At 47.7% G+C, this 18,078-nt stretch overlaps 3 protein-coding genes across 5 annotated transcripts; 1 reads left to right on the top strand and 2 right to left on the bottom strand.

Annotated features, from left to right (window-relative positions):
- The first annotated feature begins 18 nt into the window (after positions 1-18).
- Positions 19-2,380, top strand: LOC102515441 (sodium channel modifier 1). Of its 2 annotated transcripts, none has more exons than XM_006186638.3 (7): positions 19-185; positions 454-524; positions 774-862; positions 963-1,057; positions 1,341-1,429; positions 1,840-2,034; positions 2,186-2,380. In XM_006186638.3, the coding sequence occupies exons 1-7, from the start codon at positions 135-137 to the stop codon at positions 2,283-2,285; spliced, it is 690 nt and encodes a 229-aa protein (XP_006186700.1). In that variant the 5' UTR covers positions 19-134; the 3' UTR covers positions 2,286-2,380. The 2 variants fall into 2 exon arrangements, with proteins under 2 accessions (XP_006186700.1, XP_014416274.1); XM_014560788.2 differs by having other exon boundaries at positions 35-185; positions 416-524.
- A 502-nt stretch (positions 2,381-2,882) lies between these two features.
- On the bottom strand, positions 2,883-7,744 carry TMOD4 (tropomodulin 4). 2 transcript variants are annotated; one of them, XM_006186636.3, is made up of 10 exons: positions 7,365-7,744; positions 6,183-6,347; positions 5,828-5,984; positions 5,400-5,516; positions 4,799-4,888; positions 4,492-4,622; positions 4,289-4,396; positions 3,760-3,903; positions 3,359-3,503; positions 2,883-3,002 (listed from the first exon to the last, which is right to left on the bottom strand). In XM_006186636.3, the coding sequence occupies exons 2-10, from the start codon at positions 6,303-6,305 to the stop codon at positions 2,980-2,982; spliced, it is 1,038 nt and encodes a 345-aa protein (XP_006186698.1). In that variant the 5' UTR covers positions 6,306-6,347; positions 7,365-7,744; the 3' UTR covers positions 2,883-2,979. The 2 variants fall into 2 exon arrangements, with proteins under 2 accessions (XP_006186698.1, XP_014416273.1); XM_014560787.2 differs by having other exon boundaries at positions 7,393-7,744.
- Positions 7,745-7,906: 162 nt separating this feature from the next.
- VPS72 (vacuolar protein sorting 72 homolog) lies at positions 7,907-17,458 on the bottom strand. The gene is given in 7 exon segments (XM_006186635.2): positions 7,907-8,489; positions 8,812-8,956; positions 12,814-12,990; positions 13,383-13,497; positions 13,675-13,803; positions 13,805-13,828; positions 17,245-17,458. Coding segments are annotated over 7 exon segments (1,095 nt in total). The 5' UTR covers positions 17,362-17,458; the 3' UTR covers positions 7,907-8,101.
- Positions 17,459-18,078: the final 620 nt, after the last annotated feature.

The following is an 18,078-nucleotide window of genomic DNA, read 5'->3' as shown; positions in this document are numbered from 1 at the left end:
CCCGGAAGTAAGGAGGCCAACCGGAAAGAGACCGGAAGGAAAGGAGAGGTCCCGCTCTAGCTACGGTGGCCTGCCTGAAAGGAGTGGTGAAGGCGACGCGGCAGAATTTGTCATTTCTGGGGCTCACAGACGTGATGTCTTTCAAGAGGGAAGGGGACGATTGGAGTCAACTTAATGTGCTCAAAGTAAGCGCGAGAGGAGAGCGTCTGGAGCAGCTTCAGCTGTCTTCTGAAGGCTGTGAAGGCGCTGTATTGTTGCTGTGGCAACAGCTGGGAGCTGGGCGCCCGGAGGGAGCCAGGCGACTAGAGCTGGGTGGTGACCCCCTCTTCGCCCCAAATCTCTGCTCTTCCCATGTTTTTATTCCCTTTGAGCCCTCGTCCCTGTCATTTCCCTTCCATCCCTGTCTCCTATCCAGCTGATCCCGTTCCGGACTTCTTCCCCTATCCCCTGCAGAAAAGAAGAGTCGGGGATCTGCTGGCCAGTTATATCCCAGAGGATGAGGCGCTGATGCTTCGGGATGGACGGTGAGGGCGAGGAGTGAATCAAGCTTGAGGGTTCTGCGGTTAGAGGCTTAATAAGCTTTTGCTATTAAGGAGGAGAGCGGGAGTACCTAGGATTTTTTGGCGGGGAGTGAGCGACAGGGATGTGGGTGGTGGAGATTGGGAGACTTGGGAGTTGGGCTTTGGAAAGGACTGCTAGGACAGGGTGGGGACCCACAAGGAGGCAGAGACTCCACTCCCCAGGGACCAGTTATCTTCTTCCCTTCTCTCCAGCTTTGCTTGTGCCATCTGTCCCCACCGACCTGTACTGGACACCCTGGCCATGCTGACTGCCCACCGTGGAGGCAAGAAACATCTGTCCAGTAAGTTTGGGGGAAGGCAGGGGATAGAGAATAAATCCTTAAAATTTCTTCAGACCACTTTTGGTGCTCTGCTTTTAATTCTCTTCCCCTTTTTCCTCAGGCCTGCAGCTTTTCTATGGCAAGCAGCAGCCAGGAAAGGGTATGGACCCGAATCCAAGACAGCAGAATGAACTGAGGGAAGAGGCCGAAGTGGAGGTGATCAAAGAGGGGAGGATGTGTTCCAGTCAGGGCTGTGTCAGCACACCGTAGGCGTGAAGGGCTTTAGCTTCTTTCTTCTTAAAAATTTATTAATTTTTTATTTTGTTTGCGAGGGAGGTAATTTATTTCATTTATTTGTTTTTAGTGGAGGTACTGGAGGTTGAACCCAGGACCTCGTGCATGCCAAGCATGCACCCACGCACTTGAGCTATACCCTTCCCCGCTTTGGCTTCTTTCTAGCTCTGAAGGTTCTGACTCTTGTCTCCCATCTCCATGCCAGGCTCCTCTGTTAACCCAGACTCGACTTATCACCCAGAGCGCTCTGCACAGAGCTCCTCACTATAACAGTTGCTGCCGCCGGAAGTACAGGTCTGTGGGTTGGGAAAACCAGAGGTAGGGAGGGACAGGAGATAGATGGCTGTAAAATGATTGTTTTCTAAATTGTATTCTGAGGACTAGTCAACTGGTATTTCAGGAAAAGGAATTTCATCTTTTAAAGAAAAGTTTGGGAAATGGTGCTTTGTAATCCTATTTGAAGAATAGTAAATATTAGTGTATTTTAAGGGCTCTACAAAGTCTTAAGATAAAAAAAAAAACCTGAAAAAGGTTAACTTAGCCTTTCCTAAGTTCATTTGATTCCAAAAGACTTTTTATGCAGAACACTTACTGATAGCTTGAGGAAGACAGATTAGGAAGCACTGCTTTAAGGGGTTGGGAGTCACAGGAGATTTGGTCCTTTCCTTTACTGCTTTTACAGACTTTGATTCTTCTCTATCCAGACCAGAAACCCCTCGTCCCTCTGTCTCTCATTCCCCTTTGCCACCCCCAGAGGTTGAACCCCAAAGTGGGAAGATAGATAGGGACCCTGAGCCTGGGGCTGGCCCACAGGCCAAGGAGTCAGCAACTGTCTCATCCGCTGCACCCATGAGCCCCACAAGAAGACGGGCCCTGGATCATTACCTAACCCTTCGAAGGTGAGTATGCAGACTCACTTTCCTCAAATTTTCCCTTTTCTCTCTGACCCTCCTTTTTTCCAAAACCTTCTCAATTGTTTTTTCTTATCCCCACTTAACTTCTTAATAAATTTCCTTTCCTGATCAATTCTGTTTTCTCTGATGTTTCCAGCTCTGGATGGATCCCAGATGGACAAGGTCGATGGGTAAAAGATGAGAATGTTGAGTTTGACTCTGATGAGGAAGAACCCCCTGATCTCCCGTTGGACTGACACCCTCTCTCCTGACAGTTCACAAATAAACTACAGTGGGAGCTGGGAGCCTAACTTCCCTTGAGTCTGGTTCCTCATCCCATTTCAAGATTTCAGATCTGTTCATTCCTCACCCAGCCAATCCTTCCCTGCAATGTACACAGCTCCCATACTTCTACCCCCTCCCCCACCTTCTACCAAAGCCATGCCAAGCGTCAGCTGCATGCAGCCTGGTGCCCTATTAATAAGTCTGTCAGAGGGAGGTCTTTGCCCTTCATGTTGCCTGCCTTCTTCCCCACCTCCACTCAAAGTCCTTTCCTCCTTCAAATAACATGAGGATTCTGGGTAGGTACTTGGTTGGTGGAGGGGAGGGGAGCGCCTGGACATGTCTGGAAACAGGGCCAGGGCTAGCCACCCTGTGAAAGTAGAAGAGACTAAAAGCATTGGCAGGGTTATGGGGAACACCAAGGGAGGGCGCTCCCCCCACCTCCTCCTAGTAACTTGAACCTCCCAGCCTGCTGATCCCCAGAGTATAAATAATCCCCTGGTGAACTGGCAGTAACTCTTGGGGGTTAGCGCCAAGATTTCCACCCCGAAGTCCAAGGAAGGAGGCAAGCAGAGTGGACAGAAGGACCTTTATTTACAGGAAAGGGGGACAGGTGAGGATTTAAGCATTCAGGGCTCCTAGCTCTAGGTGGTAAAGGGAAAGGCAGTGTTATCTCTTTTTTTGCTGGCGACCTGTAAAGGAGGAATAGGAAACACAAGTCATTATTCCGTCTCTTGCTTCCTGCAAAGGTGCTCTTCTCCTTTCCAGTTCCTTGGCCAGACTCACAGAGGTAATGTCTTAGGCCACCAAACACAGTAACAAAGTAAGAAACGACACAGCAAATAAAAATGCCATGCCTCCAAACAGGGATGTTTGCGCAGAGGGGCTTTTCTGTCTACTTTCTGATCACTTACTGGATTTGAACTTCTCGTGTGAATATCGCTTTGGCAGCCACTCGGGATGTTAGTCACTAAGTCAACTTTCAGGAGGATCCACCAGCCGCACTTACTTGCCCTCTCCCCCACATACCACGTCCGCAGTTACTCACGTAGTTCATTGTTCCGGGTCATCGCCTGGGCTGCCCGAGCTCGGGGCCCCTGCTGCGTAAAGTGATAGCCAAAGCGGACAATGGAGGGACACTGTTCGAGCACGGTGGCCATCTCCATCTCCACTGCATCGCCAGGCCACTGGCGCTGGGGGAGGGAGAGATGGAAGCTGTCACCCACCCTGTCTGGGTTGTTCACAGTCCCAGACCACTGACCGTTTGGGAGGTCAAAGAGGCTTGTTTCTCTAGAGTGGGTGATGAGAGGGGCTGCCTAGGCTTCCTTTAGAGGGACAAAGATGGGGAGTTCAAACAAGATTAGATAAGCTCCTGCCCCAGGGGCTGCCTCAGGGAGAGGCTCAGTGAGTATTAGCTGACTACAGAGTCCAGGGGAAGGGAGCGCTGACCTGGTTGTCTACACGGAGCTCAGTGAGTGTGGCATTCTCCCGAACTGCCTTCAGCACAGCCATGAGCCCTGTGCTGCTGATGAAGTTGGATTCAATGTTCAGGCTCTGGAGGCTACGATTCTCACGCAACATGTCAGCCACGGCCTGGGTAGTAGGGACTTGGGTTAGGATTAGGGGAGAGTTTCACATTTGACTGAGGAGAGAAAGAACGGGAGCAAGAAGGAAACACAGCTCTTTGAGAAGAGTGCTTGAGGCACTGTAGGTGGGGCTAGAGGGAGACCGAAGTGAGAGTAGGCAGTAGGGAGAGCAGGGAGATTAAATGCCGTGGAGTCGGCGCTGGCAGAGGATTGAGGCGCGTTAGTAGGATTTCAGAGCTGTGAGCTGCAGGACTGAGGGGAAGCATCTCCAGCAGGGCTCCCCTCAGAGAGCATGATGGGAGTAGCACCCCCAGCACAACCCTTTATAACAGCCCTGCCAGCGGTGCATGTCACGGTGCAGGGAGACGGCGAAGGATGTCCACTAGCCTTACATTGGCAATGGGGTCACCACTCCTTGTGGCGACCAGGCTGAAGCTCCGGACATGGGTATTTGTCTTCATTGCCTCACACAGCTCAGTCAGCATGGGTATCGGGATGTCCTATCAAAGGGGAATAGGAGATGGTGGGCTAGGAGACTCACATCTGTCAGCAGAGTTACCCCACTGTTATTGCTTAGAAGATGAGGGTCAGATACCTGTATATTGTTGAGGTTCACCTCCTGCAGCTCCTTGTCATTGCTTCGAACACTCTTCAGTATCTCCTCAATGTTTGTGGGATTTGGGGGCTCATCTGGCACTGGCTTATACTTGTCAGGCTGCACCACACCTGGTGGCAAGGGCAGGAAGGAAACCCCGACGTGTCCCCCACAGTCTCCTCCCCATTGGATCCCTTACTTATGCATCACTTCCTCTCCCTGATTCACCTGTTTCCCCCTTTGCTACCTTTGCTCAGACCCTGGCACTGCCTGCCAAGAGCCCTGAGGGCCATGTCCCCAAACTCACTGCTAATGCCTTCAGTGTTGCAGATTTCTCCGCTGCAGAGAGCATCATAGTATTGTTTGTTGCTCATCAGTGTGTACATGCCCAGAATTGCTGGAGAGAGTAAGCAGAGGAGGGACAGGGAATGAGAAAAAGGGACTTGTTTCAGCCCCCTCCCCACCCCCCAGCTCATTCTGAATCCACTGCATTTTTAAAGCATCACCTCTTCCACTTTTCCAAAGAGGTTCCCACTTGCCCTTGGTCCCAGGGGTCCCTTCCATTAAACTGCGTAAGGCAGTGGTTTTTACAACACTGAGACAGGGCCAAGGGAAGGTCCCTAAGGAGCTGCTACAGGGTGAGGGAGTCAATCAGACGCTCTCCTGTTTTCAGCCAGAATAGTTTTACTTTATAATCCCTGAAAAATTGCCCTGAGATGTTAACTTACTAAATTAAAAAAATGAGTGAATAAATATAAAAACAAATAAGAAAAATTAAAAGCTACTACCTGAGCCTTTCTCCACTATCCATGTCCTGATCCAGGGCCTCCCCCTGCTAGTCCTACACCATGGCTAGGAGCCCCCTGCCCCTGACCTTCCCAACTCCTCACCTTCCCACTGCTGCCCACCTGCAATATCACACATTTCTGCATCTGTGGCATGGGCCAGTGCCTCCTCCAGCTCAGGCTCCAGAGTGATCTGCTCCTCTGCTGGAATTTCCCTCTTGGGCTGAATATAGGGTTTCCCTGATGGGAGATGAAGATGGTTCAGGTAAAGGTTATTTCTCCTAAGATCCTGGCCTCTAGCTTCCTTCCCTTCTCCAGGAGGTTGACTGCTGGGTCACTAGGAGCCACTGTAAAGCCTGAGTCATCTACAAGCTTAGGACGCCTGGGTCCCCTGATCTCTTACAAGAGCTGAAGAGTGCAAGCTGGCATGCAGATGCAGGTAGCCGCGTCCCTGGGCAGCTAGCAGCTGGAAGGTGAGAGGGAAGCTGCGGGGGAAACGTGAGAGACAACCATCTGGGTTCTGGGAGGCAAGGATGTTGGGGTCTCCATACCCTTCTTCTCGCCTGTGAAGGGCACCAAGTCATCACGCTCTTTGACCTCTAGTGCCTGCTGTTCCAGGTACTGCAAAAGGGCCTCTCGGTCTAGGGGCCCCGTTGGGCTCTTCTTGGTCTGGTCACGTTGTCTTAGTCCAGCTGGCAGGAGCATGTTCTTAGGGATGAGTTTTGGGGAGCAAGTCAGACCTCCGCTCTGACCTGGGGCACCTCCAGGGCCCCCTAACACATCTCCAGACACCTTTTCCCTGGCCCTCTTGGGACTCCAGGCCCTGTAGGTCTCAGTCACCCAGGGCCACACACCCTTCCCAAACGCCTGGGGTCTGCCCCTGGTTCCCTGGGCTAGAGCCCCTACCTCGGGGTCCATCTCCTGTAGCTCGCAGTCCAGCTGCTCTAGCTCCTCAGGGCTCAAAGTCCTTAGGATCTCATCTTCATCTATGTCTCTGTATTTCTCCAGCTCCTTCAGATACGATGACATGGTGGCCCCCACCCCCTCCCCACTGTGTGGCACTCACGGAGCCTGGGGTACATGGGGAAAGTGGTTGGACAGTCAAAAGATGTACATGGACACAGTAGGAACACAATGAGACAAGCCAGGGGCAGAACAATAAACTGGTTGCCTTGGAGGGTGGAGATCGAGTTGGGCATTGGAAGACAGGGGAAGGTTAGGTTGTTTAGTTAGAACCAGAGCCTCCTTCCTGCTTCCATAGCTTCTAGCCACTCTAGACCGGGATCCCAGGCATCCAGGCTGAACTTGCCTTCCCACTGTATGACAGAGAGATCCTGGCAGCACCCCTCCCCTGTCACCTCGCCTGTCGGTGCCTCTTGCCCTAGCACAGCTGCCGGAAGCCCTGCCAACACAGCTGGCCCCAAGCCCGGTTCCTATTGAAAGGAAGGGAGAAAGGCAGAGAGCTTCAGAGAAATTCCTCCCCTTTTCCCCATAATCCAGTCTTTTTTCCTAAACTGGTTTAAGAAAGCAAGGAGGATTGGGGTGGGAGGGGAGAAAGACAGTGCTTTTACCCCACCCACATTTCCTCTTTTATTGTGGAGGATTAAGATTTCAGTTTCTACGTTTCCTAAAATTCTAAATCCTAAGGGAAAGCAAGGGCTTAGAGGAGCTGGAGGACTTCCAGGTTGGGGGAAGGATCTTAGGAGAAGGTCCTGAGTTCCCATAATTTGTCCCAGGCTTTGGATGGGAAAGTGACAGCCCAATGGGTTGGAAATGCCTTCCAAATGGGATAAAGTTTCTCTAAAAACAGTGAAAGGATTAAACTTGTACATCTTTTACAATATGAAAAATACACACAAGCCACCGATACACACCATGCTAAATATGAAAGATCCAGAAAATGTGCGAGATACTTACATTGACAATCTAAACTACAGTTAAGGGAAAGGACAGACAGCGGCAGAAACACACCGAGTGACAGAGACAGAGACACCCTCCAGATCATTCCTGCTAGGAGCCGCTTTTCTCCTCCCATCTCCCACCTCCCAGCAGGCTCTGATCCGTAAGCCCCCCGCCCTCCCCACCTACCAGTCCTGGTGGCCACTTCCCTTCTCACCTCCCCTTCTATCAGTCGGTCTTTCTGTTCTACTGGAGCACTATCTCAGCAGCAGCAGGAGCTGGGTGCCAGGGGAGAGGGTGGGGGAACGGTGAGCTCAGCATTTTATTATTTTAGCTCTGGCCAGGTGGGGGGTAGTGGGGGGTAGTGGGGGATCACGTATACAGCCCCCATACCCTGCCCTCCCCTGAGAGCCTCTAGTGGCCACTAGCAGTTATGGCACCTGCTCCCCTTCACACGAGCCTGAGCCAGAGAAACTGGACTTCCGTGAGAATCACATAGTTCCTATTTGGTGCCTGCTATATTCAAGGCAGTGCCTTTAAGGAGATATAAAGGTGAGTATAAGGATTTTGTTTTGGTGTCTAATTTTAAGGTGTTTATAAACTAGTTGGAGGAATGAATACAATTTGAAAAGGGCAACTCATAATAAATGCTATTAAACAAACAGAAAGACCTATATATATACTCAGACACCCACAAATACTTCTTCCAACCCTACATTAGGCACCAGACAAAAGGGATCCTTCCATTTTATTAGATTAAAAAACACAAACAAAAGCAGTAGGAACCAGGGGGAAAGATGAGGAAAGAGATACAGGCAAGGGCTGGGCAAAGATCAGCCATGACAAAGGGGAGAAGCCAGGAGAGAGGGAACATTCAGAGCCCCGAGTCAGGGTAGGAAAGAGCTTCCTAAGGACTAGACATCCCTTCATTTGATGACAATTTTCTGGCGCAAAGCTCGGGGCCCAGAGCCAGGGAGGGGCTCAGGAGGTGGCGGGCCAGGGCCGAGGGCTGAGGCAGTGGGTGGCAGTCCGTGGGCAGTGATGTACTTCTTGTAGGCCTCACGGATGATCTTGAAGGCTCGAGCAGTGGCATAGGGTATGTCTGTAACAGGGTCCCGGTATAGCGCTGGGCGATGGGTCACTGGGCAGACCTCCCGAACAGGGACCTTTGGGGGCCGCCCCTGGGGAAACCACTCCTCAAATGTCGCATCGTCACTGAAAGTGATGAAGGTACGTGAGCAGCGAGCAGGAGGGATGACGGGTCCAGTCCCAGCACGGGGAGTCAATGCAGAAGCCGTGGGAGCAGGATCAAGTCTGAGGGAGAAGACAGAGAAAAACACAAAGAACTGAGAAGAGAAAACCACAGATAAAGAGATCAGAGAGGTTAGGAAAGAGAAGGTGGCAGTAGATGCAATGTCCTGAGAGAGTCTATTAAGTGATAGGACAAAACAAAGCTGGGCTGGATGGGAAAACAGAAAAGAAGACAGAGGCTACAAGAGAAAGAACTAAGGAGCCGTGGGGAAGAGGAATCTGACACCCAAGTTGTGTGGGAACCCAAGTGAAGTGGGGCCGAGGGGGCACGAGCTGTACACAGAGGGAGAGACTGCTCTGCTCTCTCCCCTCGAGAGTCACTCACCCTTCCACGTCCACATTCTCTTCTCTAGGGCCAGGCTCCCCGACAAGTGGCACTGTCACTGAGTGGTAGGTGATTATGGGCCCAGGGCACCTCCGCTTCTTGTGGACCTGCTTCTTTTTGTCAGCCTCGAGCCGCTCATATGTCTCTTTAGGATCAGAGGAAGGCAGAGGGGATGGTCAGTTTCCCTCTTCCCACACCCCAGTTCTGTCGTTCAGTCTCTCATCTTAATGGCTGTCTAGTCACTGCCCACCCCAGCCAATTATCAAAGTCCTCTGTGGCCCTCGAGCATCTCCCATTTCATAAGTGTTCTGCTTGCCTCTCCTGACATCCTCTCTGCTCATCATTTCTTAAGTCCACCTGGTTCCTCACCCACTCAGAACTGCAGGACTTCAGAGCTGAAAGGAACCCTTTGATGAGGAGTTACTCATTTCCCCAGACTCCTCCGTTACTGCCCTTCAGCTTGCTCCATCCAAGGCAGCACACTGCACTTTCACGCACCTCCAGTCATTACAGAGTTCTTTCCCACTCTGAGCTGAAACACACTTCCTGCTGACAGTTTTACCTTTAAGGCTATAAAGGACACACGTCTAACGTGTCTCCACATGGCAGTCCTTTAAATAGATGAAATTAGTGTTCTCCTCTCTCCATGCTGATCACAACACCCCTTCCTCACACCACATGGTTCTGAGTCCCTCCCTCCCTCTGCCACCCTGGGCCTGGGACACTCTTCTATTCCTGTACTTATCACAGTCCACAGCAGAAGCTGCAGGATGGCAGCCTCCTTATGTGTCTTGCTTCATCTGTATAACGTTTTGAAGAAAAATTTGAGTAAGTTGCTGACATTTAAAAGTTAGGAAATTATATTTAAATATAGAGATTTCTGGTCCCTCTTAAAAAATAAGAAGAAAATCTGGCAACCCTGTGTCTGCATCCTCACATGGCAACAATTAGCAGAGCTGAGTAGCTGCTCCTCCTTTCAGGCACTCCTCTCTGATGCACCACCGTCCCTCCGGCTGGCCCCTGTGACACTGCTCTATGGCAGCTCATCGTTGATATATATGTCTCTTCCTTTAGGGCAGTGGCTGTGACTCATATTACCTACGTAATACCAGGGTCACACAGAGTTCCACATGTTACCAACACTCGATAAAGATTTGTTAATGCATTAACAGACCAAAATATTCCTGGTCCCTTTTCTCTGAATGAACTCCAAATTTCTGTGTCCTCCTTAAATGTGGGTACCATGAAAACCTCTAGATAAAGTCTGACCAGGTGAGTCCTCTGGAAATAGCTCACCCCAACCCCCACCAACCATTTAACCTCTTTTATACTTGAATTCTGGCTGGTAATACTGCTTTCTTTCCCTTGAGCCGACCTTCCAACCCTTCTCTCGAACATTTCCCTGTACCCTCTGGAACTCTTGCTCTATAATCAGCCAACTCATCTATTTGCTCAAGTTCCTCACTCAGCATTCCTTCCAAAACTTGTCTTACTGGAAACCTGTCATCCACAGAGGCCACCACTCTCCCTGCGGCCGTCTGATGGAGGATGTGCCTGTGTCGTATTGTCAAGTGAAGCCCACACCTCAAGTGTCTTTGCTCCACTGCTCTAGACACCTCTGTTCTCTGGTTCTTCAGTACTTGTAGTACGTGGGTATCTCCTCATTCTACCTATCAGCCCTTCCAGCCCTCATTTTCCTTTTTAAATTGAGCTTAGGTTCCTCAAGCTATCAGGCATTCTCCTGTCGACCTAAACTCCCTCGTCAAGACCTGCACTGCCGAGTGCTGCTGGAGAAAAGTTACACAGTGGGAAGAGCGGAACCACCATCAATTCATGGTTCCAAACTTCAACAGACGTGCCAACATCAGCAGCTAATCCTATCTCAACAACTATTTCAAACAGTCTTCATGCTCCTCAAGCTTCCAACTCTATCTCCAACACCTGACAGATGACAGGGCCTAAAAAGACATCAGATGAGAACTACTGCTCTGTCCTGCTCTGGGTTTACAAACATATGACTATGGGCCAACCTCCCTCCTGCCTCTTAACTTAGGCCAATTCCTCCACCTGTGCTCTAGCTCCCACCCCCATCTCCCACTTCTCTAAGATCCTACACTACCAACTATCCTTGTTTCTTCTCCATCTTTAAACTCAATTGCATCTTACCAAAAATAGTCTCCCGAATCTTTGAATAAAACAAAACAAGGACAAACTCTACCTTGACCCCAGACTGCCCTATTCCCTCTCCTTCATAGTCAGATATTTAAAGTTTGGCTTCCGAACCAACTTCCAAATGGCATGGTCCCCAAAAAGTGCTCCCTCAAGTCATCTCTGACATCCATGTCACCAAAACCAATGGACACCTGTCAGTTTTCTTTACTGGTGTTTCAGCTGCACTCACCAGTTACTCTGTCTTGAAACATTCTCTTTCCTTAGCATTCCTAGGACAAATTCTCCTGGAGTTCCCAACTCTCTGGCCACTCCTCAGACTCTTTTCTACACTCCTCTTGTATGAGACCATTATATTTTAGTGTCTGCAGGACCCTCTTGAGCCTCTGCCTACTCTTCTCCCTCTATGCTTTCTCCCTGGGTGATCTGATCCACTCTAATGTCAATTACTACCCATATTCTAAAACTTCCAGGGGGGAGGGTAGTAGCGTGCATGCTCTGTATGCCCAGTGTCCTGGGTTCAATCCCCAGTACCTCCATTTAAGAAAAGTAAATTTAATTTAAAAAAAACAAAAAACTTCCAAATTTATATTTCTAGCCCAGGTATCTTGTCCGAGCACCAGATCTGTATATTTAACTGATTTCTCAGCCCTGCATGAATTGCTCATAGATACCTCAAATCCAACATATTAAAAAATAGAAACTTATTATTTTTTCCCCTGTCAAACATGCCCCTCCAGGATTTCTGATGTCAGAAGCCTGGGAATCACTCTCTTTACAGTGGCCTGAAACCATCAATGAGGTCAAAGGATGCAGGTTGTAATCACAGTGACATCAAGTGACCTCATTATTTGTGATGACTCTCAGTCATTACATGTTTTGAAAGATACTTATGTTTTAAAGCACTAAATTGCCATTATACAGATAGAGATGTTTCCCATTTTAAAGCCAACATAATGGGAAAAAAAAAATCACAAGAATACATCCTGAAAATGTTGGAAATGAACTAAATCTTTTCTTAATCACTGTAGTCTTTTGGAGTTAAGGTATCTAAATTTTAAAACTATCACTAAATTGAAATGAGTTGTGTCCCAGATATTCTGGGTAAACAATCTTCCACTCCACAGTGAAATCACATTTGGGTTATAGATGTTCAATTACATATGTTTGGTCAAAAAAGGGAGTTTCAAAGAGAGAGTGAGTGAGAGAGAGAAATAACACACCAAATACTGTAGAGGAGTCCACCTGTCATTTCACTCAATGAAAGTATGCCCCAGCGTGAGCATGTGATGGGAGGTGTGAAATCTGCTATTCCCACAATTTCTCATACACCTCTCATGGTCTGAAAATTCTCACTGCCTTTTACAGAAATCTCTTTTTGTACAGTATATTACCATACATGACTTGTGCCCAATAGCATGTGAACTGGGTATTCTAAAGCATTTTTACTTTAAAGCTATGTCTCTCGTGAACTGATTCTACTGAATTTCTAATTCTCATGATCACCAAAGTAGGCATTATCACCTCATTTTGTGAACAAGGAAAGAAAGATGCAAGTAGGTTGTGAGTAATTTGCCTGCAGTCTTACAGCAATTGAATTAGGATTTGAACTCAGTTCTATATAATTCTTATTTTACACCAAAGTCCTTTGATACAACTTGTTCTGAAGAGCCCTCATAACTGCTTATTTCCTTGCTCATAATTGCGTACTCTTCTCATTTCTTCTGATTCCCTTGTCTTGAATCTCCATCTTTCCAGTTCTTTGGGTCCCCCAGGTCTGTTTTTCTCATGTTCCTCAGTCCCTCTACCCACTGTTCTCAAAACCAGACTGACCCAGTGAACGTAAGTTGAGCTCCTCTGTGATCTTGGCCTCCCTGAGCAGCTCCTCTTGGGTGAGTGGCCGCTCACAGTGGGGCCCCTTTCGCCGCCGTGACTGGCCCTGCCTCTCTTGTACCCGAAGGAATGTTTGTCGTGTATGCTCAGCTGTAGACTGACGCATGGACTTCCGACCTGGGAAGGAAGTCAGAGAGGAAGAGATCTTTGAATTCATGTCCACCTCCTTTACTTTTTTTTTTTAAATCTTAAAACTTTTTATCTGGAAATCATTGCAAACTTATAAAAAAAGTTGCAAGACTATTACAAAAAACATCCATGTATCCTTTACCAGATCACCTGTTAACATCTGACCCTATTTGCATTCTGTGTGTATTTGTTTTCTGAATAATCTGAGTTAAGCTGCACACATCATGGTTCTCTTCCCCTAAATATTTGGTGAATTATTTCCTAAAAATAAGGACTTTCCTTAGATAACCACAGTACAATTATCAATTTCAGTAAATTTAACACTGACACTTTATCATCATATTTCAATTTTGCCAATTGACCCAAACATCCCTACTCACTGTCAGAGCCATCATCCTGTAGTTCTAGTGGGAGCAGGGCCTTCTCTTCTCGTGTCTTCTGAGAGCTACCAGCAGGGGTACTGACCTTTCGAGGCCTCAAGCTCTTGAGAGGCTCCTAGGGACAGATTGGAATCAGACACCAGGGAACAGCAGAAATAGGAGAAAGATGATAACGATCTTAGGAAGACAAAACCAGCACTGCCAGAAATGGGACTGGTGTGGGGAGTACTGAGATGAAAGGGAGAAAAGGAATTAAGGAAATCCAAGAAAACCAGGGCTCCCCTGCATGCACCTTATATGCTTTGGTGATGACTCGGCGCTTCCTTCTTGGCTCTTCTGCTTCTCCATCACTGGATGGTTCATCCCCTTCGTCGATGTCAAAGTCAGAGTCCACCTCATCCTCTGTGTCTGACTGGTCTCCCTTGATACTCATCGTCTCCTGATTCCTGAGGACATAGGGAGATGAGGTTCTTGTGGGCATCTGAGTCATTAATGTCCCTCCAGGAGGAACAGAATATCTTTGCTTCTTGATGAGGGCCACCCCACTCTCCTTCCCAGCCCAGCCTAGCCTTTCATTTTCCTCAGGCAAGAAGCTTTTCTAGTTGATGGACTTTGGCTCCAGTACCCCTTCCAACATTTACTGATTGCCCTTTACCTGTAGCACACTGTGTTGAGTGCTGGGGTACAAAAAGATATGGTTTGGTCTCTACCTTCAGGGGTCTTACAGTCTAGTGAGGACAGGACATAACTATAAAAGGGAGTTTTAATACAAGGCAGCACATAAAGTACCAAATGGCAATAAAATGTTACAGGTGTTCTGAGGAAGGCACACTTGCTATGGACTGGTGGCCTGAGAAGGCCGAAACTTTAGACCAGGGGTTGGCAAACTTTTTTCTGTAAGGGGCCAGGTTAAAATAGGTAGCGGGCCAGACTCAGCCAGCAGGTTGTAGGCTGTAGTTTACTAAACCCTGCTTTAGACTCTAAAGAATGAAGAGGACTTGAGCCGTGGTTCAAAATATTGGCAGTATTTAAACAGCCAAGAGGGAATCCTGGGCAGATTAAATAGCAGAAACAAAGGTGCAGAAGAAGGAATGTGTATAGCATGTTGATGGAATAAGGGTTTAGACCTAAGTAAAGGAGCAAGTTTATCTCTAGCAAGAAGTCTTCCTAGCTGACTGCCTTTGGCTCCAGCACAGCCTCCTTCCAGCATTAACTGATTTCCCTATAGGGCTATAAGATTTGAAAAGAAGGTTGCATTCAATCTATAAAGAAACTTAAATGAAAGGCTAATAAACTTATGACTTGCAGGCCTGTGATTCTCAATCCTATCCCTCTCCTTACTTGTCTCAGCACTGATAATCACTATTGAGGTAATCCAAAGTTACTGAGAAATACATTTCATTCCTCAGGTGAGTTGAGACAGAAAAAGCTGGTTACTGCTGTATAATGGGAAGCCATGGAAGGTTTGAGAGGAGAGGAAAATTGTGTCCAAGGAGTGTTTCAGAAGGCTCTGGAGGTGGTTAGATGGGTAGAGAGTAAGGAATACAGCACAGCCCTGAGCTGAGGGCAGGTTAGGGCTAAAATGGCAGCCCCACTGGAAAGGAAAGAGGGAAAAGAACACTTGGGGGCAGGGGAGTTTACTAGGCAGGACAGCACCTCAAACATGTGGCTTTCTCTTCAATCAGTGATGAGACTAATGGGCTAATCTTGGTATATGAGCTGCCAAAGCAAGCAAGTAACAGACAGTTGACACTCCAAGCCAGGCAGCATTCAGTCTTACACTGATGATCATCATTTCCTCCCAACTGATGTTTGTGAAAGACAGCTTGGGAACACATTAATCCCCTCAGCTCTTAGTTGGTATTAAGTCATATCATCAGAGGGTGGTAATTCAACTACACATTAGCTCAATTGAAATGCTTTCACTAAGTTACGGATTTACTCCATTCCCTTGGCTTTTATTGAGGGTCATTAATAGACACGATTAGGTAAGAGAATGTTTTTACATCATCTACTAAACCCATTACTTTACATATCTTACATAAGAAGGCAATTCTCCCTAGGATTTAATGCTGAATAAGTTTGTCTGTCTTAAACAGCTTATATGCTTCTTTCTTACTAAAAAAGAAAGAAAGAAAGAAATTCTAGGTTTGGCTGCCGGGAAGCTCACAGCTAAATTTATATCAATTGCCATTACCATTTAAGCAGCGGCTCCTGGTACAATTACTTCTGATCTGTCTCTATTTTTACTGTTCCTACTTTTTGTTTATATCGTAAGCCTCCTTAAACCCTTTTTGGAAGCACGAAGGGTACATATTAAATAACGACTCGTAAAATGACAGAAATAGGAAAATGGCCTTTGGAGTAGGGATGAGAAAGTTCTATTTTAAACTAATTGGTTAGGGCTGTGTAAGTAATGATTCCAAGTCACCAAGTCCTGTGGATTCTGTTTCTTTAATTCCTCTTGAACTCTCCTGTCCCTGTTTCTCTACTCCCATTGCCTCCTTTGAACCACTTTCCTCATTACACAGTGATCTTCTAAAGTAAAAATCTGATCATGAAACTTTGATGAGTCTTTTCAGTCCTCTGGATGAAGAGCAAAACTCCTTAACATGGCTCACAAGGCCTTACATGGTCTATCCCAGGCCTTCTCCCTCCAGCCTTACCAACTTTTATTCTTTCACAATGTGGAGAATGAAAGTAGATGTGCAGGTCCCAGATCAGGATCTCAGTGCCTTTACACGTTCTGGCCCATCCCCTCGCTGGACTAACCTTCCTCCTCTCCCGCCTCCCAGTCCTACTGCTCTTCATCCAGCCAAGGCCTACTCTCCATACTGTCCTCAGCTTAAACATCATGTCCCCCATGGGATGCTCATCCCAAACAACTCTGGCATCCACGTGTTACCATACCACCCTATGCTTACCACTTATTTTACTCCTTATCACACAATCTTTTAACTGTTAACTCAGCTGGTTCCCCACTGGGATATGGAATATGTAAGGACAAAGCAGTGTTTTTAGTACTGTTTCCCTAGAACCTATCATAATGCTTGGCTTGCTCTAGGTGCTTAACACATTTAAAGAAAGCATAGATTTAGGGGGAAGGTATAGCTCAGTGGTAGAGCACATGCTTAGCTGTGGATGAATGAGATCCTGGGTTCAATCCCCGGTACCACTACTTAAAATAAATAAATAAACCTAATTACTTCTACCCGAAAAAAAAAAAGCATAGATTCAAACAATACAAACTTAACAAATGCCAGTCCAATCCAGACACTGGGCTAGGCAATGGAGATATATGGACATATACAGCTGAACAAAACAGATCATCTCTAACCTTACAGAAGTTGCAATCTAATAGGAAAGTATAAGCAAGTAAGCAAACAAAATCTAATGAACGAAATAAATGGGGCCACTTTTTAGAACAGTCAAGGGTTTTCTAAGAGACATTTACAATGAGGTTTAAAAGAAGTAGGCTAAGTCCCTCTATTTTTATGAGAGGTTCCTTTCTATATTTAAAGTGAACAAGCAGTGGGCCAACGAGTGTATATACCGCATGACTACGATGTGCCTGGCATATGTTAGACGTCAGAACTGCGGTGAGAGATGCACCTGGGGAAGTACACAGGTTTCAGCCTTAGTCCGCGGTGCCTCCGGACAGCTTCTCCATTCCAGATCCCTCCAACCCCATCCAGGGCTCTCCCTTATAGCACTCCAGTGTACCCCCCCGATTCACCCACCCCGTCTCAAGTATCAGCTACCAGGGCTCCTCACTCTTCCCCGCCCCCTCTTTGTCCGAGGTTTCCCCCTTCGGGATTTCTTTTAGCTTCTTTCCCTCCCTCTTCTTGGGCCCGGCTCTTGCCTCTGTGAAACCCCCATAAGTCGTCTGGTAGAACTCATCTTCCTCCTCTGCCTCCAGGAGCCCAGAAAGCCGATTCCCCGCAGTCTTCCGGGGGGCCCGGCCCCCAGCCAAACTCATAACGCCTAGAGAGACTGCGCCGCCACCAGCAGCCCCTCACCCAGCGCGGCTCCCGGGGCTCGGCGCTCAACACCACTACCTGCGGGCAGCTGGCAGCGGCGGAAGCCGGTCGTCTACAGGCAGAAGTAGCAGAGCGTCGAGAGGCTCCTAGTCCCGCCCCCTAAACCTTCTCTACTCTTCAGCCCCACCCACTCCTGTGCAGAGACCACCCCAAGGTCCCCGCCCCAGCTCGCGCGCACCTGGGCTGTGGAATGATTCTTAACTCGGTGACACGAGGAGCGCCACTAACCTAAGTAAAGAATCTGGGAGTCAAGAAATTTTCAATTCAAAATGGTCAGTGTCCCTCTGCTCCAGTACGTTTCCCCTTCTGCTGTCAGTAGGAAACTTTCTAAAAACCCGGATTTTGTCTCCCTTCTGCTCAAATATCTTTAATGGCTTCCTGTCAACGACAGGATGAAGTCCAAAGTCCTTATGGCAGAATAGTAGTGTGATTACGAGGACAGCTTTATAGCCATCGAGACCTGAATTTGACTTTGAGCTTAAGGTCTTCTTGCTGTGTGACTTTGGACAGGTTGCTTTACCTGGCTGAATTTCAATTTTTTCATCTGTAAAGTGGGACTAATAATAATATCTACCTTTTAAAGTGGTTGAAAAGATTAAAAGATGTAATCCTTGTAAACTGGTTAGCGCAGTATTTAGTAAGCACATAGATGTTTG

The sequence above is a fragment of the Camelus ferus genome, chromosome 21, assembly GCF_009834535.1.
Source record: "Camelus ferus isolate YT-003-E chromosome 21, BCGSAC_Cfer_1.0, whole genome shotgun sequence".
Lineage (NCBI taxonomy): Eukaryota > Metazoa > Chordata > Mammalia > Artiodactyla > Camelidae > Camelus > Camelus ferus.
This window is presented reverse-complemented; position numbering and strand designations above follow the sequence as displayed.

Coding starts and splice junctions, on each gene's coding strand:
- LOC102515441 (XM_006186638.3), top strand. CDS start 135: ATGTCTTTCAAGAGGGAAGGGGACGATTGGAGTCAACTTAATGTGCTC. Junction 186..453: donor GTCAACTTAATGTGCTCAAA/GTAAGCGCGAGA, acceptor TATCCCCTGCAG/AAAAGAAGAGTCGGGGATCT. Junction 1,430..1,839: donor TGCTGCCGCCGGAAGTACAG/GTCTGTGGGTTG, acceptor TTCTCTATCCAG/ACCAGAAACCCCTCGTCCCT.
- TMOD4 (XM_006186636.3), bottom strand. CDS start 6,305: ATGTCATCGTATCTGAAGGAGCTGGAGAAATACAGAGACATAGATGAA. Junction 3,504..3,759: donor AGCTCCGTGTAGACAACCAG/GTCAGCGCTCCC, acceptor TCCCTCCCCCAG/CGCCAGTGGCCTGGCGATGC. Junction 3,003..3,358: donor GACCCGGAACAATGAACTAC/GTGAGTAACTGC, acceptor CCTCCTTTACAG/GTCGCCAGCAAAAAAAGAGA.